Source organism: Danio aesculapii, chromosome 19 (genome assembly GCF_903798145.1).
Source record: "Danio aesculapii chromosome 19, fDanAes4.1, whole genome shotgun sequence".
NCBI lineage: Eukaryota > Metazoa > Chordata > Actinopteri > Cypriniformes > Danionidae > Danio > Danio aesculapii.
The window spans coordinates 38,006,323-38,028,730 of record NC_079453.1 but is presented as its reverse complement, the minus strand read 5'-3'; the positions used below and the strand labels follow the sequence as shown (position 1 = coordinate 38,028,730).

The following is a 22,408-nucleotide window of genomic DNA, read 5'->3' as shown; positions in this document are numbered from 1 at the left end:
TTACTCATTTATTTATTTATTATTTTATTTTATTTTTATTTATTTATTTTTTTAAATATTTTATTTTATTTATTTTTAAATTTTTTTTAATATTTTATATTATTTTTTATTTTATTGATTGAGAGAGGAAGATTTTTGTTTCTGTATAGTGTGTTTGTGTGTGTGTGTGTTCATGCGTGCGTGCGTGCGTGTGTGCGTGCGTGCATGTTTGTGTGAAAAATATAGCATCATGCAAGTGCAAATTAAGGGTTCAATTTTATCTAGTTAATTCATTTATTTATTTGCCTTTGTGTATCCAATTCGTGCTTTTTGTTCGTTGTTCATTCTTTTATTTATTTGTCTTTTTGTATCCTCTTCTTTCATTCATTCCTTCCTTCCTTCATTCCTTTGTTCATTTCTTCGTTCATTTCTTCGTTAGCTTCTTTGTTAGTTTTTCCGTTCCCTTCTTTGTTCGTTTCTCCGTTTGTTCGTTCCTTCGTTCATTCATTTATTCATTTGCCTGTGTGTCCTATTTGTTCAATTGTTCCTTCCTTCATTTTTTTCGTTCGTTCCTTTGTTAATTGTTTTGATTGTTCTGTTTGTTCCTTCATTAATTTGCCTGTGTGTATTTTATTCCTTCGTTCCTTCATTCATTCCTTCGTTTCTTTCTTTGTTCATTTCTTCGTTCGTTTATTTGTTCATTTCTACATTTGTTCTTTCATTCATTTGCCTGTGTGTATCCTGTTTGTTGCTTCGTTTATTCATTCATTTGTTCCTTCGTTCCTTCATTCCTTCCTTCATTTGCCATATCCTATTCATTCATTAATTCCTTCCTTCCTTCCTATATTCATTTCTGCTTTCGCTTCTTTGTTCCTTCCTTCATTCATTTGCCTGTGTGTATCCTATTCAATCATTCGTTAGTTCCTTCATTCCTTCATTCGTTCCTTTGTTCGTTTCTTCGTTCATTCATGTGTATCCTTTTATTTTAAAACATAAGCTGCGCACATACTTTGAGTTATATGTAAATTTGAGACCTTGTCGCTTCATAACCTGCCCTCATTTTCCAGTTTCTTCCCAATCATTTCCTGTCTGTTATTTACTGTAGTTCAGCTTTCATTTTAAACTGGCAAAAAAATAAAAAATAAAAAAACATCAATACATACCATCATTTTGGTGGAGTGAGCAATTTTAGCCCTCTTACTAACGCCTATAGCCGCTGACTTAAACCAGACTTTCTTGCTGTATCAAGAGCTTCAATCTATCACAGAGACAGATGTAATTGCTCAAGACACCTATTCCAGTGACATCTGACAGGTCTGAGGGACATGCTAGACGTGTGGTAGCTCAGAAGCTCAGAGCACCTTTAAATCCATATGTTAGAATTCATCGTGAAACCTTAAAAACAGGATGAAAGAGCAGAGATTTTGATTTATTTATTTTTCATAAGAACAAGATTGTTTAAGTGGAATTTAAAAGTTACTTTCTTTTAAATCTAAAAAACATGTTTTTTAATAATGATAATGCTTTAAAATAATAATAATAATAATAATAATAATAATAATAATAAAAAATTATTATTATTATTATTATTATTATTATTGTTGTTGTTGTTGTTGTTGTTGTTGTTGTTGTTGTTGTTGTTGTTATTATTATCTCTAACAATAATAATAATAATAATAATAATAATAATAATAATAATAATAATAATAATAATAATAATAATAATAATACATAATGATATTATTATTGTTGTTGTTGTTAGCGATGATAATAATAATAATAATAATAATAATAATAATAATAATAATAATGATAATAATGTTGTTTAATGATCATTTGTTCATACCAAATATCAACTTGTGTTTCCGACAATGTTTAGATTGTTGTCGGAACACAGAATCTCGTCAGCCTCAAATCATGTCCGCATTAAAATTCACCGGATATCTCGTCTGCTATTAATTTGAAAGCTGTGTTCTCTTTAATCATTTGCTTAAGCTTATAATTAAAGTACGCTGCATGCTTAGCAGTAAACAGACTGCTTTATTAATGACTGCTTTATTAGCTGCGCTTTAATAAGGAATATTAATATGAACATGTGAGTCCTCCATCATCTTATGTTTACAGTCTTTATGAAGGGACACAATGCAAACATGGGATTTGTGTTTGATTGTTTCATTAAAGGCCACAGTTCATATCTTTATTAGTTAGAAAACTATTCTGATAGTAAATTACACTGAGATTTTTCTCCCCACAGATATTTCTACCATTCATATTCTAGTTAATGACAAGAATGAGGTCATTGTTGCTTACCTTTCCACTGCCCTACTTACATCTTAATTCAAGACAGAAATATGCATCTATTAGGATTTATAATGGACAAATATATCCAAATACAGTATACCTCAAATGTGTTACACATGTCAGTTCTTAGATTTTTTTTTTTTTGTTTTATGTGTCCAAAATTACAAAACATTTAATAAATAAATAAATGAAATATATTGAGAATGTGTATTGAAGACTCTGTTTATGAATAATAGTCTTACTTGAGTGCAGAGGCCATTTCTTTCGACTGGGTTAATATCTGCCAAAAACACTTTGATTAATATCGGAATTTTTCCTCTGCAAACAAGTAATTGCTGTATTTATTATGCCTTCATCAGCATTTTTCAATTTTTGTATGATACATATGTTTTTGTTTTAAAGAAAAAAAGTGACGCTGCAATGGATTATTTGATGCAATTCTTAATAAAGTATTTTAATGCATAATGCATACTGATTAAGGGTAATGCAATAATAATAACAACAACAACAACAACAATAACAATAACTATAACAATAACAACAATAATAATAACAATAATGATAATAATAATAATAACAGTAAAAAAAATATAATAACAATAACATCAATAACAACAACAACAACAACAACAACAACAACAACAACAACAACCGCAATAATAATAATAATAATAATAATAATAATAATAATAATAATAATAATAATAATAACAGTAGTAGTAATAATAATAACAGTAGTAGTAATAATAATAATAATAATAATAATAATAATAATAATAATAATAACAGTAGTAATAATAATAATAATAATAATAATAATAATAATAATAACAACAACAACAACAACAACAACAACAACAACAACAACAATAATAAAATTAATAATAATAATAATAATAATAATAATAATAATAATAATAATAATAACTATAACAATAACAACGATAATAATAATAATAATATAATAATAATAATACTAAAAATAATAACAACAACAACAACAATAATAATAAAATTAATAATAATAATAATAATAAAAATAACTATAACAATAACAACGATAATAATAATAATAAGAAGAAGAATTACTATTATTATTATTATTATTTTAGTTTTTTATTATTATACACATGTAGAAAACCTTATCATTTAATCGTCAGCTATGGCAGATGTCAGTATTGTAAAATAAGCACGTAAAAGGTCCCATTTTTAGAAACCCGTTTTTATGCTGTCATATTTGACATTTGTCACGCCAGCATTCTAGACTAGAGACAGTCATCAAGCAAGGTCAACATCTACGTCATCCGCTACAACTGTTCTTTTCTGAGTGCACTCAAAAGACAACCTGTCGCACAATCCCATGCTTTCTCAGAAAATGGATACAAATGACACAAAACTATTCCAAGAGAAGCAGATTCTTCTCAAACAAACACAACCTCTCCAAAGACCCTACTCCACTAACCGCTGACCCTGAACACAAACAACTCTGAGAAGAAAAGCAGCAGGGAGAAGAAGAAGAAGAAGAAGAAGAAGAAGAAAAAAAAGTCGCTGGTGAGAGCAGAGTAAAGCAGGCGGCAGAAAACTGTGGGCGAACTGTCAGAAGAGCTTTAAACTCAAGTCACTTAGCAAATGCTCCTTAAGAGGCTGCTGAGAATTGGATGCTGAAATATTAATGTAGGCAGATGAAGGTGTGTGTGCGTGCGCATGTTTGTGTTCCTTGACTGTGTGCGTGCATGTGTGTGTGTGTGTTCCTTGCATTCCTGACATTATGGAGACCAAATGTGTTCACAAGTACTGCAAAACCTGGCATCTCTTGTTACTAGGTGACCATCAACCATTTTCTTAGAGGATGACAAACGGACAAATCATTGCTTCAGCTCTGATGCAAGTTTATGGAGAAAAGTAAAAAGCGCTGCAGTGTTTGGATGTGCTGTGTTTGTCTGAGGCATTCAGTCTACCGTTATTCCCGAAATGTATATATTCCATACAAAATGTGAAGCAGATTGGTTAGTTCTACTTACATGAATCGCGATGCGCTTGGGGCATTCGGAAAAAGTTCAGATGTTTTTCAACTAGGTGTCACTGGAAAATGTGCGTGATACACGTGTGCGTCGCTTGCACAACATGTGCGTGCCACTCTCATATGCGCATCGCACGCCTCCATTTGAAATGGCAAATTTTCACCCTAAGCGTATTGACACTACTTCCACTCAGCAGGCACATTCTAATAAAACAATACCGCTTCATACCGAATCTTTTTTTAATCAATATTGACAATGGTGTTCGGTCAATAAATATCGATACCGTTTTTACCGCCCAGCCCTACATTGAATAATAATGAGTGAATGAATGAATGACTGAATGATAATAAAATCTGAAAATATAAATTTGCACGTATTATATATCTTATATTTAATATTTTCAGATAATATTTCGATCATTAAATTATTCATTCATTATTATTCAATGATTTAAATGTTAATTTTGTGGCAAAACAATTAAAAGTAAACATATGTCTGTGTATGTCTGTGTAGGCATGTGCAGGTATAAGTTTCTGACAGTATGATAACCTTGGATAAAAATATCCCGGTATCACAGTATTGTGATCACTGCTCTAAAAACATTATTTTTAAATATCTGGGTCAAAAACAGCAACTTTTTTATTAATTTTTTAATTAAAAAAATGTAACAAACATTTATAATATTTTGGAACAGTAAACATGTCAGGCTAAATAATTCAAATAAATCATTAACTTCTGTTGCCTTCATTAGTTTCAAAAACACAGCTTTCTTTACAACTTGAAGACATCTTCGACAATATTCTTTTCTTTGGATATAAAGGAAGCTACTCCACTGTTCAGGTCTATAGTATGCTTGGATGTTGGCGTATAAGTGATTTGTTTTTCAAATGTTTCCTGAATCATGGGCTGACCAGTAGTTTTGATGTTGATGGTCCTTTCCTGCTGTAGATCCTGTTGCTCTAAAAAAATTAAACAAATCAGTCATAAAAATAAAAAAAACTTACATAAACAAAGGAACGGTATAACAAAAGACATTTATCGTACCATGCCTATGCTTGTGTGCAGTTTGCTATTACTTCTGGGGTTGTTTTTGAAGTTTTAAAGCTCCCAACCTACACTATAATCATACTATAAATCAATGTTTTTCAACCATTTTCCTGGGGGACGACCAACATTGCATGTCTCCTTTGTCTGGTACACCCATTACAAGTGTTTTAGTCTCTGCTAATGAGCTGATGATCTCAATCAGGTGTGTTTGGTTCAGGAGACATGGAAAATGTGCGGACCTGGTGGTCCTATAGGAATGAGGTTGAGAAACACCGATATAAGTGATCGAGCAGCTCATTTTATTTAACATTGGAACTTTTTCATCCATGGAACATAGAGAAGAAAGAGAAAAAAAGGGCAGTTTCAGCCTTAGAGATATTAACAGTGTTGTTGCTCAAACATGCATAGGACTTGTGAACACATGACCTGATGTACAGCTCATTCGGCCATGTTCATGTGTCTCCTCACATTAATTCTGACATGTGCGATGCTGATCATTCATTGGTGTTTTCTGCACAATCAGAAACGTCCCTGAACCCTTGTCCTACAACATAAAAGAGACTGAACAGAGCTTCTGTATTTCAATATCACAGAAGGAGAGACTGAGAGTGTCTTTCAAAAGAAGAAGAGCTGCTGAAATGCAGTTTGACCTCATAGATTCTGTCAGTTTGGTAAACAGTTAATATAACGTGGTAGTAAACATGTAGTTATTTTCAGCTGTTTGCTCTTTTCAGAGATCAGCTGAAGTCTGTTAATTCAGTATATATTTTTATATTCATGTCGACATGCCGATGTGAAGATTATACATAATTGGTACGTCAAAGTATATATACTTAGAATAAATAAGTAAGAAGCTGTACTGAGGATTCCAAATTTGGTCAGATAACAGAGTTAGTTTAATTAAATTTTATAATTTTTAAAATGTATTTTATTTTATTTTAATTCTTTATTTAAAATTATACTCAAGTTATTTATATTTTGTTTTATTAAGTTTTATTTGTTGTTCCCAAACATAAAAATAATAATAATAATAATTTAATTTATTAATTGATTCATTTATTTAGTAATACTTTTAAATATTGAATTAAATTTATTTATTTAATTGATAACAAAGTCGGCGTCACGGTGGCACAGTGGGTAGCACAATCACCTCACAGCAAGAAGGTCGCTGGTTCAAGCCTCAGCTGGGTCAGTTGGCATTTCTATGTGGAGTTTGCATGTTCTCCCCGTGTTCCCGTGGGTTTCCTCCAGGTGCTCTGGTTTTCCCTACAAGTCCAAAGTCATGTGGCATAGGTGAACTTGGTTGGCTAAATTATGTATATGGGTGTACTGTATGTGTGTGAATGGGAGTGTATGGGTGTCTCCTAGTGATGGGTTGCAGCTGGAAAGGCATCCACTGCATAAAACAAATGCTGGATAAGTTGGCGGTTTATTCTGGTGTGGCGACCCCAGATTAATAAAGGGACTAATCTGAAAAGAAAATGAATGAATGATAACAAAGTCACTTATGTAGATGGTGTTGACTACCTTTAATAATTTAACCTTAATAATTGTATTATTTTATTAGAATATTATGCTTCAGGGACGAAAACGTAAGCTATTCCCACAATGCTAATATCAGTTTAAGATCTAAGGATAGATTCTTTCATTAATCTAACATGTCAACTTCTATGCTTGAAGACAATTCCAGAAATGTTGAGATTGTCTAAATGTAATGGGCATGTATAACATGAATTAGAGCTGATAGTAGATACTCAGGAACGTCTTGTACCTTTTAGGCACAGGTATAGTTCTTTTGGAGCATGGCCACCAAGCAGCGGCTCACTTCCTAATCGATTGCAATCAAGGTCCTAGCCTCAGCTGTAATTCAATTGAGCTTTAGTGAGCCAGACACAATGTGTATCTGTGAATCTGAAGGATTCTCTATCTGAGCATGTTTTAGACTGTAGTTTCACCTCACCAGGTTGAATAGACAAAAAAAGTCATTTTGCAGTACCTGGAAAGATAAGGCATGTTCTTTTGTGTGTCCTGGAGAGTGTTCGTATAATGCGTTCACTTAGCCTTGTGTCTCAATTGCTAGGCTAGGAGAGACACTGGTAATATTACTTTCATTCATTCATTCATTCATTCATTCATTCATTCATTCATTCATTCATTCAATCATTCATTCATTCATTCATTCATTCATTCATTCATTCATTCGTTCATTCATTCATTCATCCGTTCATTCATTCATTCATTCATTCAAGTTTTTCTATAGCATGTTATATTTCCAGTTGCTCACAAGCAATGTTGGATGTAACTAGTTACAAATAACTGGCTGCTGTAATTAGATAACATTTAAAGTTTAAAGGTCCTCTTTGGCTCAAATGTAGATTAAAATATTTATTTTTATAATGTTGATTCATTAAATTACCTAAGTATTTATGTTATTTAAAAAAAGTAATTTAAATACAATTAACATTTTATTTTATTTTATTATGATTTAATTAAATATTGATTATTGATTTAATTTTAATTTTAATAATTAGTAAACAATTACTTTTTTTGAAGTAAATTACCCAATGCTGCTCAAAAACACATACTGGTTGCATTGGTGGTTTTAGTGGTGTGAGTGAGGCCAACAGGGGGCACTCAACCTGCAGTCTGTGTGGGTCCCCAGTATAGTGAAGGGGACTCTATACTGCTCAGTGAGCACTGCCTTTCGGATGAGATGTTAAACTAAGGTACTGACTCTCTGTGGTCGTTAAAAATGCCAGGATGTCCTTCGAAAAAGAGTAAGGGTTTAACCCCGGCATCCTGGCCAAATTTGCCCACTGGCCTCTGTCCATCATGGCCTCCTAACCATTGCCATATCATAATTGGCTTCATCACTCTGACTCCTCTCCTCAGCTGCGGTCTGGTGCAATATGGCTGCCGTTGCATCATCCAGGTGGATGCTGCACACTTGTGGTGGAGGAAGAGATCCCCCCATTGTGTTAAGCTCTTTGAGTGTCTTAGAAAGCGCTATTTAAATGAAAAGAATTATTATTTTTATTATTACACCTATTATTATTATTATTATTATTAGAAATGTTAGAGAGCTATCTGATGGATGGATGGATGGTTCAACCACTGAGTTGAATGTAAACAGCAACAGAAAGCTTTGTCCATGTATTATAGACCTCAATGATTTGGGTCCACCAGAAAGACCAACACAAACCAGCCTGGTGCTGGTGTTATCAGACTATTTAATAAGAGAAAATAATAGTATTCCATATAGTCGGGGCAGGCGTGCACTCAAACGCACAAGTACACTCAGAGCGCAGAAATGTCTTTGAAACATGTATCAGACCCACAAAAGCTGTTTAACATTTATATTGCGCCATTCAACCTGTTAGTAATGACTTTTCCAGCTCTGTACTCTAATGCTACATGATGCCATTTTCAGTCGTGGCAGGTGCAAATGTAGGTGTTTTTTGTCTCAGTAAGTTCCGTATCAGTGTGGAATAACAGGATTGTATGTGCCACCCAAAACCCCCCGTCTGTTGGCTGAATTGACAGTATGTTGGATAGGCTTTTGCACAGAACTGATTTCTTTCACACTCTCATTAGCCTCGGTAATGGACCACTGCCATTCTTCCCAGTCTACCGCAGGCAGGTTGCCACGTTCAGCTCGGGTTGGCTCTGCTCATTCGCCGCAGCTGTCGTTCACTTTACATTGTCTTCCCCAAACGTGTCTTGTTATTTGTTTTTTCTCTGCGAGTGATGTCAAAGGTAGAGGTAAACAATCTGTCTTCGAATGGGAAAACTTGTTGGAGCCATTTGGAGGTACATGTTTGCTTTCTCCGTCTCAAACAGCAGTCGCATCTCACTCTTCTCTCCTAATTGTGGTTTGTCTCTTTTACACCCATTTCTCTCTGAAGCGCATACAGGAGGGCGGCATATGAGATGCGGGGTTTTGGTGTTCTCATTAGCTCTGGGTGTTTATCAGTCTTTCCCATCTCTGTATCACATATCAGGATTAGCTCTGCCGTACGGAAGCTTAGTCTCCCTCACCCGGCTCGCCGTTTTGTCTTACCTTCCGAATCGCTGTTTTGTGCGGATTAGACCGCCGTTGTCTTTGGATAAGCCTGCTTTTGTGCTACGCTTTGAGAACGAGAGTGGCAACATCCCGGTCCCGCGTGGAGCCTTGCAGAACGGCGATTTCTGCTGCACGCCGCATCAACAGACTTGCTCAAAATAAAACTTCACGTTGGTCGCAGTTCCCAGCTGAAATGGCAGAACGTGTAGAAGGAAACACGTTGGAGGTGTACTGCTGAATAAAATATTATGACACCGCTTGCATCTACATCATCGTCTTTTTATAGCAGAGGAATGTAGTGGGGCTGCTGAGCAAATAACAGGAAATGGAGAGAAGCTTTTCCTGCTGATGGTGTTTGGGAGATGGGATTTATTCTTCAGCCATGTTTATCTAGTAGAAAGCCAACTTACTCTAGCATCTACACTGTAAAACCCGATAAGTTAACTCAAACTGTTTGCTGATTGCAGCAAACCATTTAAATTCGTTTTTTGTACTGTAAACGTGTGTGTGTGTGTATGTATATGTGTATATATATATATATGTATATATATATATATATATATATATATATATATATATATATATATATATATATATATATATATATATATATAAATGAGTTATATATATATTATATGAGTTATATATATTATATGAGTTATATACACATATAGTGTTTGTGTTGATATTGACAAGCATTTAGAGTATTATTAACTTGAACATTTTAAGTTCAATTGCTACGAGCTCATTTAAGTCCAAACAACCATATACACTACCTGACAAAAGTCTTGTCATCGATCCCAATTGTAAGAGCAACAAATAATATCTTGACTTCTAATCATCACAATCATCACAAATACTGCAGAAGACCTATTGGAATCCGCATAGACCCGAGATTCTCACATAAATCAGTCAAGTTTGGTAAATGAAAAATCATGGTTTGGGGTTGCATTCAGTATGGGGGTGTGAGAGAGATCTGCAGAGTGGATGGCAACATCAACAGCCTGAGGTATTAAGACATTTGTACTGCCTAATACATTGCAAACCACAGGAGAGGGCAAATTCTTCAGCAGGATAGTGCTCCTTCTCATACTTCAGCCTCCACATCAATGTTCCTAAACCGAAGAAGGTCAAGGTGCTCCAGGATTGACCAGCCCAGTCACCAGACATGAACATTATTGAGCATGTTTGGGGCAAGATGGAGGAGACAATGAAGATAAATCCAAAGAATCTTGATGAACTCTGGGAGTCCTGCAAGAATGCTTTCTTTGCCATTCCAGATGACTTCATTAACGAGTTATTTGAGTCATTGCAGAGCTGTATGGATGCAGTCTTTTAAGCTCATGGGAGTCATACACAATTTTAATTATTTTTCCACTGCTCTATGACTTTATATTCTATACTGTACATTATTTCTGTTAAGTGACAAGACTTTTGTATAAACAAAGTCAGACCTTACTGTTCTAATTGAATAATAAAAAACATAGCATGTTCATATTTTATTTTGGTAAAATAAGTGTAATCTAGTGGCCTTTGTCTTTCATATAAGCCACTTCTGATACCAACTGATCAACTAGAAGTCAAGTTATTATTTGTTGTTCCTAAAACTTGAATTGGTGACAAGACTTTTGTCAGGTAGTGTAGCTACTGGTTTGTTATTGCTTCCTGCATTATAGTTAACACAAAATATATAATTATTTAATTCATAACTCATTTGATTTGAGTTTTGTTTAATATAATCAGTTCATTGAGGCATCATAACTTTTTAAAATGAAACTAACTAAATTTTTTTTTATATTAGCTTATTTTATTTAGTGATTTTTACTGTTTTACAGGATACTAACCTTTTCGCATGCTGTACTGGATGTTGCACAAACCAAATAGTTTGCACTAGGGCAGTGATATCGCAATGTGATCATTCGCAATAGTCACATCACAGGATGTTATGCAATAATATGCAAAATGTACATTTACATGTGTTTTTGAGGCTTCTGACTGTAAAACCAACACAATCTCACGGCAATTTGTAACTTTTTGATTTAGTGGCTAATTCGTACGAATTCGTACTATCTAACTCGTACAATTTAGTACGATTTGCTCATCCACCAATGACGGTTGGGTTTAGGGGTGGGGTTAGGTGCCACGCCTCCTTTTTAAAATCGTACAATTTCATACGACTGAACTCATACGAATTCGTACGAATTAGCCACTAAACTGTCAAAACGTAAATACTTACGTTTTCTCGTGACATCAGGCTGGTAAAACGATTTTTAAAATAATTCCGGCATAAGAAATTGCACAGTTATAAATTGTGTGAAAATGATAAAACTGTTTATTTTAATTGTATTTTTTTCTTTACTTTAGTTTTGTATCACTCAAACAAATATTTTTAATAAGCTACTTATTTAAAATGAGCTGAAACAACACAATTCTTGAGATTTTGTTGGGACAGCTTAATTTTTTTATGTTCAATCCAATTAGATTTGTAAAAAACATTGGTTTAAATTAATACCTTTATGTTGTCCCAGCACAAATCGATTGTGTGGAACCCAGCATTTTTTACAGTGTAGATATTTTTTTGGTTTTTAGACAGCTGCACTTCTCTACAGAATCATCCCAATCGATCTAAAATGATCAATTAGGTACAAATAGAGAGATTCAAGTCATCTAGTGAAGTTGCAGTCATATCACAATATATATCGCAGAAAAACAAAATATTGCAATGTTAGATTTTTCCAATATTGTGCAAGCCTAGTAGTGTGCTCCATTCAAAAGTGTGTGACCTGATTATGTAAATGAAATGAATGGGATGTAAACAAGACTAATTGCATTACAAATAGGCTAACCAATCAAATTAATAAGTGGAAGAAAATCAAAATCAGTCGTACCTGCGGAGAGCAAAACACATCTATCCCATAGTGGCCCCAGCCCTCCTGCCGTTAAACCATCAGCGGGGATCCTGACAGTCCTGACAGCCTTTCATCCATTTTTGTACATGCTGTCAGCATCCCAGTTAATCGCTAACTCTCAGAGAAGCCACAGATAATGGTCACACGGACTTCTTAGAGCTCTTTCGCACTAGAGATTTTAGCGTGAACATTTGACAAGTTTAGTTTGATTTGTTGTACTATGACATTTTCTCATAGGCTTTAATTCTATTTTTGATTGGGAAAGTTTACCCACAAATGTACATTTACTCACTATTTACGCCCCCTTAAGTGGTTCCAAACCTTTGTGACTTTTTTTTTTCTGTTTAACACCAAATAAGATCTTTTGAAGAATGCTGAGATCCTGTAACAATTAACTTTCATAGTAGGAAAAACAAATCCTATTGATGCCAGTGGTTACAGGTTTCAAGCTTTCTTCAAAATATCTTCCTTTATGATCTACAGATGAAAGAACAATAAACATGTTTGGAACAAATGAAGAGTGAGTAAATCATGACAGAGCTTTCAGTTTTGGGGGAACTATCCTTTTAAGATTCTGTGGCTGTTCACACCTGCTATTAAAATCCATTATGGTCTACTTGATCACAAGCAGATGAGGGAGACACATGCCCACCATATTTTCTTGACCACTTTCAAGAATATTTCTAATTTATTAGCGGAGAGGGTCTGTGGGTGCCATCCTGACTTTACCAAGTAGGACATGTTCCTGGGTAAACATCTATGTTGATCCTGGAATAACATTCCAATCAGCCAATCAGAATTAAGGGATGTGTTTACATTTTAAGTTTAGGCTTATGGTCAAGTTTCTGCACTTCTACATGATTGTTATCCAACTATTATTCCCCTCTGACTTTGGGAGTAAATTACAGTTATGGTTGGGTTTTGAGGTAGGGAATAGCTATGGATGTCATTTTGGATAAAAATGATGTTCCAGGATCAACATAGATTTTAATCCAGGATCACATCATACTTTGCAAAATCCTGATGTTCGTGGGTGGGGAAAAAAAATGTATATGACAAAAGTCATGACTACAAATGTTTTCTTATGTTACATTAACAAGTTAATCAGGTTTCAACAATTTTTTTAAAGTTATGCAAAGTTAACTTACTGTAATATTAACTAAAGATGACTAAAATAAAGTTAATTTGATTAAAAAATAAATGAATTACAGTGTAGATGTAAAGACTTAGTCTAATATTTAGTCTAATATTCAGGCACATTATTTTTTTCTGTATTTCCATATTTTGTGACCTTGGTGGGAAGTCTTGTGTAAATTCCGTAAATCAAAGGTGATGTTGATTTACCATACTGAGGAGAAACTGCATGCATATGGAAGCTGATAATAATATGTCTAATGCGTATTGAAATTGAACTGTCTATTTCGTTTGACTTTTGAATTTGATATTTGTCAATGATAGTCCCCTCGGTAAAAAATGGCAATAGATCTGTCAGTTATGACAGGAAACCTGATATATATAGATTAAAATCACGAAATGCCCTTATCAAATGCATCCAATAAAATAGCCTTTTCAACTACGTACCTTTGGAAGTAATGTAAGAAAGCAATAATAATAATATTAATAACAATAATAATAATAATAATATATTTTTGACCCCATTTACACCTATAATTAGTATTGTCTATTTGTGATTAACTCATCTTAATACCAATTGTAAGCTATTACAGCAAGATCCGTTTATCCAAACTTTAGGAAGACCTACAATCTGATCATAGCCTCGCTCCTTTATTGTCTTAGATGGCTTTAATTTTTTAAGTTTTAATGAAAACAAAACAGAAGTAATGGTTTTTGAAGAGACCCTTGGGAGTCCTCTTTTCAATTTGGGTTCATTAGCTCTGCATATTAAGCCCACAGTCACAAATTTAGGGGTGAAATTTGACTCAGATTTTAAATTTGACAATCAGATTATAGCAAAGGTGATGCAGTGGGTAGCGCTGTCGCCTTACAGCAAGAAGGTCGCTGGTTCAAGCCTCGGCTGGGTGAGTTGGCACTTCTGTGTGGAGTTTGCATCTTCTTGTGGGTTTTCTCCGGGTGCTCCGGTTTCCCCCACAAGTTCAAAGACATGTGCTATAGATGAATTGGGTAAGCTGAATTGGCCATAGTGAATTGGTGTTACCCAGTGATGGATTGCAGCTGGAAGGGCATCCGCTGTGTGAAACATATTCTGGATAAGTTGACAGTTCATTCCGCTGTTGCGACCCCTGATTAATAAAAAAGAAAGAAAATGAATGAATTAACAACTAGCAAAAATAAAGCAATATATACTAAAACAACATTTTGAGACAGTATTAAATCATAAAATAGGAGGGGTTTTGTCACAATGCATTGTAATTAGCTAGGCTGACACATTGCAGCCACTCTGGGTCTAGTATTTCATGCAGTGTAATCCATGCTTTTATGACTACTTGGTTGGATTACTGTAATGCACTGTATGTGGGGAGTAGCGGGTAACTGGTACTCGCAAATATGATCACATTTCCCCCGTGTTAGCTTTGCTTTATTGGTTGCCAGTGGATTTTAGAATATAGTTTAAGATTCTTTTATTTGTTTTTAAATCTCTAAATGGTCTTGGCCAAAGTCTCTTTAGGGCAAGTTATTTCACTCAGCGGCCATCTTTAAAACGCCTCTCGGGCAGTATGCTCGGTCAGTCTATTTGAATGGGGAAACATCAAATTCTCCAAAACTGTTTGCCAAGCTTACGATCAAATTTCATATTAGGAATCATCAATAAAATTAAACAACAACTGTCTCTTTAGTTTTATTTCTAAATGTTCCAATAAAACAAAATCTGCAGAAACTCACATCTAGTCCGATCCCCTCCTCCAAAGTATCGTCACTCTATAGCGATTGACCATTGGCTCCTGTACTAGAAGGTGGGCTTTATTCACCATATAGTGATCGACGATCGGCTCCTGTACTACAAAGCAGGGCTTCATTGGCCATATTGACCACTTTTTCCCATTCAAATCAAGTGACATGTCTTATGTATTCTATAGTCTTTGTCTTGGCCCACTTTTTATCTCTTTTTATCTGATACACCACTATAAGCCCACTCATTCTCTCAGGTCGGCTGATCAGCTTCTCCTGATTGTGCCAAAAACGAAGCATAAGCTTAGAGAGGATCGTACTTTCACTGTGGTAGGTTCTAGACTCATTTAAATCAGCTCTTAAACTCATTTTTTCATTGACATTTTTAACTTATATGCCTTTTTAGGTAGTTTAGCTATATTTAATCTTGTGTTTTATGTATTTTATATACTATTATGCTTATGTTGTTGTATATTTCTGTACAGCACTTTGGCTCACTTCTGTGTTTTTAAAGTGCTCAATAAATAGTTTAACTTGACTTGACATAGTTGGTTGAAAAAGAACTTAAATCACTTAATTGATTACTTAATTAACATATTTGCCCACTCCTGGTAATGTTTTTGTATTACAATTCGTTTCTCACAGCTTCTTGTTTCTAAATAAATTGCCTTCAGAGAGCAGCTCGCATTCTTCATTTCTCTTGCAGCACATTCAGCAGACAAACACAAGTGCCTGTGCATATAAAGTTTGAGGATAAATCCGAAGCGACCAAAAACATGAATAAAACATTTAAACTTGCATTTCTGAGTAAACAGCTGCTGCTATTACTTACAGTGGTGCAAATGTACCATATAAAAAGAAAGGATCAGGAGGAGTGAGATCGAACTCTAGGTTGGACCACACATCAAATCATAAGCCCATTACCATTTTGTTTATTATTATTTATATATATCTTCCCTTGAAGTCAAGTGCCCATCATTGGTAGATTTATATGGCTAGCGTGGATTTCTACAGGAAGGTCACTGGTGTCACTACTGCCGTGTGCATTATTCAGAACTGACGCCTGCAAGGTTAATTGTTATGAATAGAGGTTTACCTTTAATGCTGATACCTTTGGAAAAATCTCTAACAAAATGCTATGGTGCAATTCATCAGCAGACTCAAATCGATCCGCCCTCACTTTCGCTGTCCGCCAGAGTCAGTTTTTTTTTGTGGACAGGAAAGAGAAGATTGTTAATTAAGACTCTGTTTAGGTCAAAGAACAAACACGGGGTCAATGGATTGTCTTTTTGCATTTGAAATCACCTCAGAGGATGATTTCCGTCAATGCGAGGCTTTCGGCTTGCGTCGGTGGATGGCTTCCAGGTTTCTCCGCGTATTTTTGGCAGTTAAAAATCTGAGATTAACTCGGATGTCCTTTAAATGAGAAGCATAACCAATAGAGCGCTGAGGAATGGTCTCCTAGGTCAGCATTTGTCCTTATTTTACAGTCTTTATTGATAATCAATTGCTTTCCACTTCACTGTATACCAGCACACAGACAGGTTTCTCCACTAACCCTGAATACAAATACATGTAACGCTGCTAGCCGTTGATTTAGGTAAGCTGCTTTAGGATTAGAGTGAATCATTATGGGTAAAGCCATCCAATTAAACATTCCTCATAGACACCCCATTGCATGCGTCACGGTGGCTCTGTGCTTTTAGCTGATTTGAATCTGGTCTTCATCTGAATTTGGTTAAAAGTCTCGTCTTTTAATGTGCAAGAGTCACAGATGGCTTAAACCTGCTGCTCTATTCTTTTTGTTTTTATAAATTAAAGGCATTAAAGAACCTTTGTTTGATTTGTGATTGTAACACATTATAAAAGGCCTCTTGATGAAATCCTCTGAGCGGTAGGCGGTCTTTCGTGTTAAATATTTAATACGTTTATTCAATGATGTTCTTTTGTATGATTTATTTATTTATTTATGAATTAATTTGCATATATTGTGTGATCTTGCCTTATAGAACAATATGCAATCTAATTGGCTTGATTAATTATAATTCTTGATTGAAAAAAAGAAAAAAAAGATTTGTGATATGCACGTTCTCTGAGCTGGTCTCTCAACTCAGCTGTTTTAAGGAATTATTGCAGGCTTTGTTTATCTGTAGGCTGCACCTCCAGATGTTGTGTGATTTAGCTCCAGATGTTTACCTGTAGCATGAGCCACATATCCAGCAGTGAAGGGGGATTTGTCATATGTGTCACATTTGCAGTTTTGGGCAGATGATTTTGAAGCTTGCTCGTGATTTAATTAAACAGTCAAATGTTGACAAGCTACTGTTTCACAACCAAACAATCTTGAATTTTTTTTAAAGTTTTATTTAAAAAAAAAATCATCAAATAAATGAATAGTTTAGTCTATAGATGGATGGATGAAATGATACTGTCGATAAATACATAATTATATAGATTTAAGGATGAAACAATGCATGGATGGATGAATAAATGGAATGACACTGTAGATAAATGCATATATAGATACATGTAATAATGGAATGGTACCTGGATGAATTATGAATGAATGAATGAATGAATAAATGAATGAATGAATTAAATAATCAATTAATCAATTAATTAATGAGACTGTACATGCATATATAGATACATGGAATGATTGATTGGTACCTGAATGAATACAATAATGAATGAATTAATGAAGGGATGAATGAATAAACGAATGAATGAAATGATACTGTAAATAAATGCTTATATAGATATGTGTAATAATTAAAGGGTACATGAATGAATGAATGAATGAATGAATGAATGAATGAATGATACTGTAGATAAATGCATAGATAGATAGATAGATAGATAGATAGATAGATAGATAGATAGATAGATAGATAGATAGATAGACACATGTAATGGCTTATTGATACCTGGATTAATGAATGAATGAATGAATTAATTAATTATGCAATTATACTGTAGATAAACGCATGTATAGATACAGGTAATGATTGAATGGTACCTGAATGAATGAATGAATGAATGAATGAATGAATGAATGAATGAATGAAAGAATGAATGAATGAATGGATGGATGGATGGATGGATGAATGAATGAACGAATAAATAAAATGTTACTGTAGAAAAATGCATATATAGAAACATGTATTGATTGAAGGGTGCGTGAATGAATGAATATTTCTGTAGATGAATGCATAGATGCATGTAATGATTGAATGGTTCTTGAATGAATAAATGAATGAATGAGTGCATGAATGAATGAAATTATACGGTATAAAAATGCATAAATAGATACATGTAATGATTGAAGGGTACCTGAATGAATGAATGGTATTGCAGATAAAGGCATAGATACATGTAATGAATGAATGAATGAATGATACTGTAGATAAATGCATATATAGATACATGTAATGAATGAATGAATGAGTGAATGAATGAAATTATACTGTAGAAAAATGCATACATAGATGCATGTAATAATTGAATGGTACGTGGATGGAGGAATGAGTGGATGGATAGATGGATGGAATAATACTGTAAACAAATGCATACATATATAAATTTAAGGATGGAGTGGTACGGTAGGATGGAATGGCAGATGGATGGATGGATGGATGGATGGATAAATGAATGGTTGGATTGTTGCAAGATGGATGTGCTGTAAAAAGAAATGGTAGGTTGGAGGGCTGGATGATGGGAGGATATTTGGATGGATACATCTGTAGAGCCGCGCATCGTTGGATTTGCTCTTCAGTGTTTGGACTCTCAATAGTGATTATTAAACCACACTGAACTGAGCTAAACTGAACTGAACTTAAACACTACAAACTTAACTACACTGTTCCTATTTACTGTGACCTTTTATGTGAAGCTGCTTTGACACAATCTACATTGTATAAGCGCTATACAAATAAAGGTGAATTGAATTGAGGATAGATTGATCAAGCTATACATGGGACAGGGGGTAGATGGAGCTGTACATCAGCTGATGATTGGATAATATATGGATGGATGAAATAATAAACAATGCAAATACATGGCAGTAGATATGGCAGTGTTGCAATTGGGCAATCAGACATAGTGAATGTTGTATGGGAACATTGTTTACTGCAAGATATGTGGAATATTGTTTTTTAATTATTTGTTGAAAATGTTTTTTTTCCTCCCACCCCCAATACCCTTGTTTAATATTAATTATACGGGTAGGGAATCCTCTGAGAATCCCACCCTGAGGCTTAATATCAAAGCGAAAAGAGTTCCACTATGGGAGGACGAAGACAGTAGTGGAGGTCACAGCAGGACACTGTACACAGCAGGGTTTCCTTGTACACGTTCTGTTGTTTTTCTCTGTGGGGCGAAGCTGAAACCTGGAGGAAAAGACTCAGAGATGCAGAGGCTGGAAATTGCCTAATCATGGAAATGTTCCAAAATATAATTGTAAACATATGCACTACTGTTCAAAAGTTAGGTGCTGCTAAGTTTCTTGCACAGTTGATTGCTTAACTTCAGTGTCACATGATCTTTTTGTAATCATCCTAAAATGCAAATTTGCTGCTTAATATATACTGTATTTCATCATTTTATATATATTTTTAAATAATCTTTTATTTATTTATTTTTAATTTTGCCTTTTATCATTGACCATGATTAGTGGTGTAACAGATCACAAATCTCACGATTCAGATCACACTACAGTATTTGAGTTAGTATTTGAGTTATGCATCGGACCGTTTTTTAGATCAGCACAATATACAGTTGATATACAGTTGAAGTCAGCATTATTAGCCCCCCTTTGAATTTTTTTTTTCTTTTTTAAATATTTCCCAAATTATGTTTAACAGAGCAAGGAAATTTTCACAGTATGTCTGATAATATTTTTTCTTCTGGAGAAAGTCTTATTTGTTTTATTTCGGCTAGAATAAAAGCAGTTTTTCATTTTTAAAAACCATTTTAAATTCAAATTTATAAGCCCCTTTAGGCTATATATTTTTTCGATAGTCTACAGATTAAACCATCGTCATACAATAACTTGCCTAATTACCCTAACCTGCCTAGTTAACCTAATTAACCTAGTTAAGCCTTTAAATCTGACTTTAAGCTGTTTAGAAGTGTCTTGAAAAATATCCAGTCATATATTATTTACTGTCACCATGGCAAAGATAAAATAAATCAGTTACTAGAAATGAGTTATTAAAATTATTATGTTTAGAAATGTGTTGAAAAAAAAATCTTCTTTTCGTTAAACAGAAATTGGGGAAAAAATAAAAAGAGGGACTAATAATTCAGGGGGGCTAATAATTATGACTTCAACTGTACATTTCTGAAGCGCGCCAAATACGTCCCAGTAACTGTTTTTTTTTACTGTTTTTGTTTTTTTCAAATCCACCAGAGGCAGCTATGTATGCTTTTTGGTATCTCAAATTTCTCTTTTTCGCGAGTGCCATTCATGCCTGCTCTTCTCGCGTAAATCCACCAGAGGCTGCTGACTGACTGTCTGACCGACCGACCGACTGACTGACCCACTCTCCTCCTTCCCCAATCCAGACAAAGAAAAGCCTTCGCCTGTTTTTTACCACGTTTTCAGATTTTACCACATTCTCACCCTGTTATTTACTGTTTATTTCTTTTTTTGGCTTTGTTTTTGTCTTACCTGCTTTTTCTATTACATACACCTTCATATGCATTTCACTTGACGCTCAAAAATGAAAGTTGTAGGCAGGCAGCAATTACATTATTTACCAGCCATCAAAAATATGCCACTGAATAATTCTTCAAAAATGGTCCATCTAGCAATAAAACATGAAGATTTATGAGTGAATAACTGAATCATTTATTAAAAATGAGACTAAAAATACATATGGGTTGCACAAATTATAATGTTAGACTGATACATTTAGCGTTATTAGCAACAGTAGTAGCGACAGTGAAATTTTCACAGTACTGAATATTTTGCAGTTTATTTTTATTCATCTGATTATTTCTAGATTTTATTTTTATTAAAATGACTGGTTTTAAGTTCTGTTTGTTAAACCAGCAGTACTGTTTTTGTAATAAGTGGAAAGCAAATTACATTTGTCTCCTAAAAAAATAATAATAATAATGTGATCTGAATTGTGAGATTTGTGATCCGTTACATTACTATTTCATACATGTGATTTGAATGCTGCGGTAGGTGATCTCTCTGTGATCATTGCAAATGCTGCATGAATCTACAAGTAAAAAAAAAAGGTATTAATCTGCAGGTCACGTGCATTCCAAAACATGGGTTTTGATCTTTATGAATCATGGACCCATCATGGTCCGTTACTCTCCTAACCATGATAGAATATATATATTTTAACAGAAGGTTAAAGTTTGTTTATTTGTTCTTTTCAAGCATTTGAATACTACAATGGCTTTTGGAGAACACTTAAAGCATTTCATGTTTACATTTACACAATGTTAACATGCGAGTTTGCGAAAGATGGGTGGAAATAACCGAACTTTCACTGTGCTGTGTTGAATCACTTACATGGAAGCTACACTTGGCAGCAGGGGAAGGATCAAGATAGATCAAGGGAGGCTAGAAAATAAAGAGTAGTATACAAAAGGGATCAGCAGAGATACAGATGTGTTATTTTTAGTCTTTTTTTCTCTCTTTTATCTCTTGGCTTTGCACTTTTTATACCAGTTTTTTTGTCGATTGAAGATTTGTGTTTGGAGATGCTGAAATATAAAGATAATCTGTCCACCCTCAGCTTGTTTTTTAAAGCATGTCTTCAGTGGATATTCTGCTTTCAAATTACTTTATATAATATGTTTTTACAGTTATTATGTGATATGATTTACCTATTGGTGCTTTTGCAAAATGGTGTGTGTCTCTTTAGTATGGATTTAAGTTATTATATTCATATTCTTCTTAGTTGTATTATTATTATTATTATTATTATTATTATTACTATTATTATTATTATATTTTGACAATAGATTCAATATGATATTTATGCAAGTTAATAGAGATGCACAGATCATCTCAAATGTCAGCTGAATAAATGGCTTCAAACTAATCTTCCACCCGCAACTTTCCTACTCCATTCAGCACGTTAATTATTCTAATTCTTTGTTTTAAGCATGCTAAATAAATTTTGTGCATCATTAGTAAATTTTAGCAGGAGATTCAGTGACATTTGAGCTAATATACACATCTATGATAAATAAGG

At 34.0% G+C, this 22,408-nt stretch overlaps 1 protein-coding gene across 1 annotated transcript in view; it reads left to right on the top strand.

Moving 5' to 3' along the window:
• The window catches only part of csmd2 (CUB and Sushi multiple domains 2), a 543,350-nt gene that overhangs the window by 88,376 nt on the left and 432,566 nt on the right, over nucleotides 1-22,408 (top strand). Inside the window, exon 3 of the mRNA XM_056479194.1 lies at nucleotides 5,872-6,019. Within this exon, the coding sequence (XP_056335169.1) occupies nucleotides 5,872-6,019 (148 nt within the window). The remainder of the gene's footprint in view (nucleotides 1-5,871; nucleotides 6,020-22,408) is intronic.